Source organism: Geospiza fortis, unplaced genomic scaffold, assembly GCF_000277835.1.
Source record: "Geospiza fortis unplaced genomic scaffold, GeoFor_1.0 scaffold96, whole genome shotgun sequence".
NCBI lineage: Eukaryota > Metazoa > Chordata > Aves > Passeriformes > Thraupidae > Geospiza > Geospiza fortis.
In genome coordinates this window covers 790858-799297 of record NW_005054454.1, presented here as the reverse complement: position 1 = coordinate 799297, position 8440 = coordinate 790858, and the positions used below count along the sequence as shown (strand labels likewise).

The 8440-nt window shown below is 44.6% G+C and overlaps 1 protein-coding gene across 1 annotated transcript in view; it reads right to left on the bottom strand.

Moving 5' to 3' along the window:
* Positions 1 to 3116: 3116 nt before the first annotated feature.
* The window catches only part of RCAN1 (regulator of calcineurin 1), a gene marked incomplete at its 5' end in the record, with an annotated part of 10278 nt that continues 4954 nt past the window's right edge, over positions 3117 to 8440 (bottom strand). Inside the window, 2 exons of the mRNA XM_031062623.1 lie at positions 3117 to 5511; positions 7725 to 7884. Of these exons, the coding sequence (XP_030918483.1) occupies positions 5348 to 5511; positions 7725 to 7884 (324 nt within the window). The remainder of the gene's footprint in view (positions 5512 to 7724; positions 7885 to 8440) is intronic.

Below are 8440 nucleotides of genomic sequence, written 5' to 3'. Positions count from 1 at the left end.
AAGCAATGTGCTGAGTAACCCTCCCCTGCCCAGGAGCTCTCTCCTCGCAGGGCAGCAGAATGGAAACTCTGACCCAGGTTAATGACAGGGCAGTGGTGCTGGGGCAGCTCCCAGCCCAGCCTTCCTGCCCGTCCCAGCAGCTCCTGCTGATTCAGGAGGCTGAGCCTGAGCAGCCAGAATTTGCCCAGCAGGTTAAAAAGCAGGTGCAGCACATGGTAATCCCTGTGCCAAACTGGGATTGTGTGGGAGAGGCATTCAGCAAGAACTTTCCATGCCTTGGCAGCACGTGGAGCCATCCAGGCTCCCATAGCCTTCCAGGGAAGGCACTGGCAGAATTTTGGGGAGGGTTGTGCTGCTGAAGGAAAAGCTGCTTTTTATGGCAACTCCTGCATTTTCCCACTCGAATAACATCAATAAATGCATCATTACTTTACTTACAAAGGCTCAACCCAGCATGCTTCAGCTTCTAGAAAAGGTCAAAAAAATCCATGCTGCTGTTAAAGGCACTTAAGAGAATCCCAGAATTGGACTGGGAGGGATTTTCAGGATCATTTTCATGTCCCACAGGCAGGGACACCTCCCACTGTCCCCAGTGTCCAGCCTGGCCTTGGGCACTGCCAGGGATGCAGGGATGGAATTCCTGCCCAAAATCCCATCCAGCCCTGCCCTCCTTCCATTTAAAGCCATCCCCTGTGTCCTGGCACACTCTGCCCATGTACAGAACTCCTCTCCCTCCTTTTCAGAGCCCCCTTCAGGCTCTGGGATGGGCTCTGAGCTCTCCCAGGAGTCTCCTCCAGGCTCTTCCCACCAGCCTGACAGTGACTCCCAGCAGGGAATGATTTGGATGAACTCTCTGTAAATCCCACACACCCTGGGGATTGGGATCACTTCTACAGAGCCACAAGTGGCACCCAAAATTTCCCTTTCCCATCTGGATCCAGCCACTTTTCTCTGTGGGTGTTCCTTCAAAGAGAAGAGTTTTCCAAAGGGAAATGCAGAACAGCAGTTTGTAAAGGTGGGATCATAAAATCCTGGAATGCTGAGGGCTGGCAGGGACGTCAGAGATCTTTTCCAGCATCTGCTGAGGGGATGGCAGCCAGAGCTGGTTTTATTGAGGATGAAGCCATTGTTGGGTATTTAGCTCCACCTATGGGCACCTCCTCGTGCCTCTGGAAATCCTTCAGATTCAGCCATTCAGTCCCACTTTAAGGCTCTCATCCCAGATTTTCAAGGTGGGAAGAGCCCTTCAGGAGCATCCAGTCCCACCCCAGCAGCACCAGCATCACCCCAAGGCCACATGCAGACTCCTCCTGGCACTCCCAGACACAGCGACCCCAAACCTCCCTGGGCAGCTCTGACCCAAACACCCCACAGATTTTAACAGGGGCATGAAAAACAAAGAAATTCCTTTCAGAAAGTTTCACAAAGGGAAAATTATTAACTTGATTTATCTTGAATGGTGTCAGGAAGCTTTGGTCTCTAGCACTGGGCATCCATCAGGGTGTCAAGAGGATGCCCCAGGCTGTTCTTAGTGGTGCCAAGGAATGGGACCAGAGGAATGGGCAGGGATTGATGCCCAGCAATTCCCCTGCACAGGGGGCACAGCTTCTGCCCTGGCAGTGCCCAGCCCTGAGCAGAGACCAGGGGGGCTCTGGGGGCTCCTCCCGGGACATTCCAGATCCATCTGGACACAGCCCTGTGCCCTGAGCTCATTCCAGTGCAGGGAATTTTTCTTTCCCCATCTCCAAGCCGAGCAATCTCCCCTGGTGCAACTCCAGCCCATTTCCTCTCCTCCTTTCCCTGCCCCTCCTGTCAGGGAGTTTTGGGGAGCAGTGAGGTTCCCCCTGAGCCTCCTCTTGTCCATTCCAAACCCCCCAGCTGCTCCTCCCAGGATGTGTTTTCCAGCCATTTCCAAAGGAACTCCAAACAAAAGGAATTCCTGGCAAAAAAACCACACACAACACTCAACATGACAAAGCCTGGAATGTGACAGTTCCCTGTTATCAATGGAAATTTTGTCAGGGAAGATAAATCCTGTCCCCTGTCATTGGAGTCACCTCTGTGCTCCTGCCTCAATGCCTGTAGCACTGAAGATTTGGTATTAATTGAATTATTAAAAGCGTTACCAAGGAATAATTCTCTGGGAAATGCTTCTGAAGTGTGTTGGGCAAGGCAGGAGAAAAGCAAAAAGGAAGAACTTGTGTTCCCCAAGGCAGAAGCAGAACTTGAGCAGGCAGGTGATGATGCCACAGGCAAAATCCCTGCTGGAATTGTTCAGACATGGTTCAAAACTTGTTCAAATGGCTCCAGAGCTCTGCAGTTCATTCCTTCCCCACCCCTGCCAAGTGTGGACTGAAGAAGAACCTTGTGATGCACTGATCCAGCATCAAAAAACAAAGTTTCCACCCTTGGGGCTGCTCTGGAAACAGAACTGATTAAAAACCAACTTTGGGCCTTTTGAGGTTGCTGCCTTCACCTCTTTAACGAGGCAGGGCTTTAATTGGGCACCAGAAATTCCTTTTTGCCATCACAGGACTTCCATCCCTTCCCACAGCAAAACCTGCATGGTTTCCCTTAATTCCTTTTGCAACAAAAGGACTTAAAGTTATCAGATAAAGCCATTAAATACTGATGTATTTTGTATTCCAGGAGCTTCAGAAATCATGGGATCATGGAATGGTTTGGATGGAGGGACCTTAAAGCTCATCTCACTTCACCTCCCACCATCCCAGGCTGCTCCAAGCCCCATCCAACCTGACCCTGGACACTTCCAGGGTGGGGAATCCAGAACCTCTCTGGAAAAAAACCCCAAATTATTCATTTTTAATAGAAATATTTCATGTATTATGAACGCACAGGGATTATTCTGGAGCAGGAAAATGCTGATGATACCTTTATTAGGAACTTGAGGCTAAGAATCAGGTTTGGAACATCGCCCCAGGGTTTTATTCAGGAGCAGACTCTCCCATGTGGAGGTCATGCAATTCTCTGAAGGTTGGAAACCTTTTCAAGGCATCATTTATGAGGGCCTGGCACAACATTCTGCCCTTTGGGAGCTGAAAATTCCCGTTTTGGTGCTGAACTTGGAGTGGTTCTGTGCACAAAACACCAGGACATTTACAAGAAGACAACAAAATATTTTAATTTCAATCTGCCCCGTGCTATACAAGTGTATAAAATACCAACTAAGCATCCATTGGAACATTACAAAAATAACCAGAAAGAGCAAGCAGCACACTGGAGTCATGGGGACAGGAGGTGGCAGATCCAAGCAGGAACACACTGAGAGCATTCCAAGACTTCCATGGTTCCCACCTCAGGCAGGGGTCAGGCATTAAAATGACAAAAATCAGATTTATTGATGGTTTGAATTGAAAAGCAGCTCTGCTTTTCAGCAGCAGCCACCTGGGTTTCGACTGCCAAAGTCATGCTTTGATTTCTCATGGAAGAAGGACAGGACAGGAATTATTCCCAATGTTTTGAACTGAATGTGGTGAGACACAAAGTCCAGCAGTCGTTTGAGAAACATGGAAAAGTCCTGGAAAGGCTTCAAGGCAGTTGTGGCAAACCTACAAAGTTTTTCTCCATTAATTCCTTTCTCTTGGGTGTTGAATGCAGCACGTGGAGCCAGCTGAGGGTAACCCAAAATAATCTGATTTTCCTGTGTGTCCAGCTCCAGCAATCCATGGAATCAGCTCTTCTCAACAGCTCCCATGGAGCCAGGGCCACTCAGACACCAGAGCCAGGCTTTGTTCCAGTTCCCAGGGAATAACAATCCAAGCTAGAGCAGGAAATTCAGAATATTCCTGGTCTCCAGGCCCACATTTGTGTTCCAGTCAGGAATTCCAGGCCTTCCAGAACACCCTGTTTCCCTGCACCGTGGCCTGGAATGGCTCCACTCTTTTTAAAACAAATATTATTTAAGAAACCAAGGTGTCAACCAGGAATTTCAGTCACACTGGCTTCAATCTCTTCTCAGGCCAACTGTGGCAAGAGCAAACCAGGAGAGAGCCACAGTCTGATTCCTTAAGAACACAAGGAGAGGCTCCAACATCCCTTTTCCAAGACCCCAAGTGGCATTTTCTAGGGATAGCAATTCCTGTCTCCTCCAAAAAAAAAACCCTGACCCCTGTTTCAAGGTGAGGATCTCCAGTTTAAAAAACAGTATTAAAATATTTCTGCCATCTTTCTTCTTTAAAATTTGCATTTAGGAGCCTTTAAACACTGCCATAAAAAAACCCCTAAAGCTTCTCCCACATATTCCCATTGCTTAAATCAGCATTCCTTGGCATTAAGCATTTCATCCCAGCTGAGTTTGGAAGCAAAGCTCAGAAAGTTTGGATTTTTTGATATCCAAAACCAGTAGAAAAAGATCCAAGTGTGCAGCTTGGAGTAGGAATGGACAAGGAAAAGGCACTCCAGCTCTCCTCACTGCTTCCTGGGTGGAATTTTCCAATCCCAAATAAATCTTTACTCACCAAAAATGCAGATTCAAGTTTCTCCATAGTTGTTTTTTTTTTTCACTGGAAAAATCCCCCTGCTCTGAATATGCACCATCAGCATTATTTGAGTCCTTTTTTCCCCCCCTCGAGTCAAAGCTCCCAAACAAATCCTATCAGAGATATAAATTACCTGAACTTAAAATAATTTAAAATCCACGTATTCCAACAACTCTCCTATTGCACGTTTTTCCACTGCTTTGCCAGGTAAAATCCTCTGCAGGAATTCCAAAGGTTAAAATTTTAAAAGCACAACTTCCAGAGCACCAAAAGCAGGCGCTGGAGGAATTGGATCCTGCTGGAAAACGAGTGCCAACAAAACCAAATATAAATATATCATGTATGTACACATCCAGGAGGAATTCTGGGATGCTGAGATAATAAATACTTTGAAACAATTCCCAGATTTCCAGAAATTTGGGAGAAACTCTAGAAAAGAAAGCAAATTACTTGAGAAGACCAAGAAGAAACATGCACAAAACCTAGTGTAAGAAAAAGGGTTAAATTCCCAAAATTCCCATCATCTCTCCAACCCTGTCATCCCAAGGCTTTCCAGACACCCATCAGGGGTGTCACAACAAGGAACTGTCCCCCAGAACAAGCCCCAGTTTGTCCCCAAAATGTCCCCTTCTCCCATCCTTTGTTCCCAGCACGTGGGAATTCACTCAGCACAGGGATCAACACTCCAAACTGAGCAGGGAATTCCTTTATCTGCGGCAAACCTGGAATTCTCCTCCTGCAGCTGCTGCAGCTGCGCCACCACAGCCGGGCACTGTTCCACTGCAAATCCTTGGCAAACTCCTTGGAAAGGTGGATTTCCTCCGCAGGGAGCAGCAGCTGGGCCGGGCTCAGCTCAGGGAGGCGGGGCTGTAGTCGGGCCGCCGGGTCTGGATGATTTTGGGTTTGGGTTTTTTGGGCTCCTCCTCGGCCTCGCCCTCCTGGTCGCTCTCGCACACGTGCACAACCACGCTGGGGGTGGTGGCCGTGGCAGCGTGCAGCTCGTACTTGTCCCCTGGGGAGAGGGAAAATGGGAATAAAAAAGGGAATTCCCGAGGAGAGGGAACCTGGGGGGTGTTTAATGGGGTTTTTAGGCGGGAAATTCCTGGAGAAATGGGATATGGTGACTTTTTAATGGGGTTTTGAGGTGGGGAATTCCTGAGGAAATGGGACATGGTGACTTTTTAATGGGGTTTTTAGGTGGGGAATTCCTGAGGAAATGTCACCTGGGGTCTGCTCCAGGGGAGATTTAGGGGGGAAATTCCAGAGGAAAGGTCACCTGGGGGCTGCTCCAGAGGGGATTTAGGGAGGGAATTCCTGAGGAAATGTCACCTGGGGGGTTTTCCATGGTGGAGAATTCCTGAGGAAATGGGACATGGTGACTTTTTAATGGGGTTTTTGGGTGGGCAAATTCCTTAGGAAATGGGACATGGTGAATTTTCAGTGGCTTTTTTTAGGAAATGGGACATGGTGAATTTTCAGTGGCTTTTTTTAGGAAATGGGACATGGTGAATTTTCAGTGGCTTTTTTTAGGAAATGGGACATGGTGAATTTTCAGTGGCTTTTTTTAGGAAATGGGACATGGTGAATTTTCAGTGGCTTTTTTTAGGAAATGGGACATGGTGAATTTTCAGTGGCTTTTTTTAGGAAATGGGACATGGTGAATTTTCAGTGGCTTTTTTTAGGAAATGGGACATGGTGAATTTTCAGTGGCTTTTTTTAGGAAATGGGACATGGTGAATTTTAGGGGGGGGGGGAATTCCTTAGGAAATGGAACATGATGATTTTTTATTAGGGCTTTTAGGTGGGGAATTCCTTAGGAAATGGGACATGGTGAATTTTTAATGGAGTTTTTAGGTGGGAAAATGCCATAAGAATGCTCAGTAACAGGAAAATGACAAATTTTTAATGCTTGGAAGGGCCTAAAATATTTGTTTTAAAGTTTCTTTCTGGCTTTCCTAAAATTTGGAAGGAAAACTTGGAGTAAAGGAACAGCAGCATGGAGCAGCTCTGAACTCCCACACCAACTGAGGCTGCTGTGTTATTTATTCATTTATTCATTTATTTGCTAATTTATTCCAAGTGTTCCATCAGAAACAACGTCTGCTTCCAAAACCCATTGCAGGGAAAGAAAACCTCTGATAAAAATATTTCATACTGAATTATTAAGAATATTTAATGAGGAGGATTCTTGATGGGAAGTTTTAAATCCCAGCATGCAGGAGCTCAAAGTTGTGCCCTGCCCTTTTCTCCATCCTTTACAATTCCCTACGTTTGGAGGTGAACAGGAATTTTAAAAATTCTCCAGTAAAATGAATCGGACACAGTTTTTATTTTCTCCAATCTTATTAATGAGAATGATGATTCTCATATAATAAGAGTAATTTAATTCTGTTCAATGTTATTAAATGTGACCATTTTTCTCTCCCCTAAAATTAATAATACTGCCCCAAAGAGGTTAAATCTGAGCTGGATTTAAGGAAAGATTAATTTGCACCAATTTTCATGGGTAAGTTGTATAAAATATGGGAGAAAAGGGAAATCAAGGATGTGATAATTAATCACTGGGGAAAGGAGGGGCAGGAATTTATCCCTCTTCAATTCCAAGGAATTTTAGGTTCATACTGATAGCTCCTCCTACACTCAGTAGTAGTTTCCTCCTCTGAGGAAAACAGAAATAAAAATATATAGAAAAAAATAGAAATAAAAATAAGTAGAAAATATAAATAGAAAGAAAAATAAAGAAAAAAATAGAAATAGAAAAAGAAAATAGAAGTAGAAATTTATAAAAATAAATAGAAAGAAAATAAATATAGAAAGAAAATATAAATAGAAATAAAATACATAGGAATAAAATAAATAGAAATAAAATATAAATGGAGAAATAGAACTAAAATATAAATAGAAATAAAATATAAATAGATAGAAAAATAAACAGAAAGAAAATATAAATAAAAATAAATAAAATAAAACCAAGATAAAAATAAAACTAAAATATAAATGGAAATAAAATTAGAAAGAAAATATAAATAGAATCAAAATATAAATAGAAAGAAAATATAAATAGAACTAAAATATAAATGGAACTAAAATATAAATAGAAAGAAAATAAACAGAAAATATAAATAAAAATAAACAGAAATAAAAATTTCTTGGAAAAGTTTTAGAAATCCAGGAAGTTTTGAGGTGTTTTCCTGCACCAAAATTCTGTTTTTTTCACCTTCTTACCTGGTCCTAGCTTGGAAATTGCATATAAGAGGTCGTAGTTAATGACTGGAGTGGCATCCTCCACTTGTTTCCAGTCCACAGGAGGAGAGGCAGGAGGGGAGATCAGGAACTGCTTGTCTGGGTTTGGGGGGGCCAGGTGGGAGCTCCCGATGTGCAAAGTCTGCAAGAGAAACCAGAGAATCCCAAAGTGTCCCTGGATCCCTGAATGCTGCATCCCTATATCCCTGAATCCCTGCAATCCTGAATCCCTGCGCCCCTGAATTCCTCAATGCTGCATCCATATACCCCTGAATGCCTGAATGCCTGCATCCCTCAATCCCTGCATCCCATAATCCTTGCATCCCTGAATGCCTGCATCCCTCAATCCCTGCATCCCATAATCCTTGCATCCCTGAATTCCTGCATCCCTCAATCCCTGAATGCCTGCATCCCTCAATCCCTGCATCCCATAATCCTTGCATCCCTGAATTCCTGCATCCCTCAATCCCTGAATGCCTGCATCCCTCAATCCCTGCATCCCATAATCCTTGCATCCCTGAATTCCTGCATCCCTCAATCCCTGAATGCCTGCATCCCTCAATCCCTGCATCCCATAATCCTTGCATCCCTGAATTCCTGCATCCCTCAATCCCTGAATGCCTGCATCCCTCAATCCCTGCATCCCATAATCCTTGCATCCCTGAATTCCTGCATCCCTCAATCCCTGAATGCCTGCA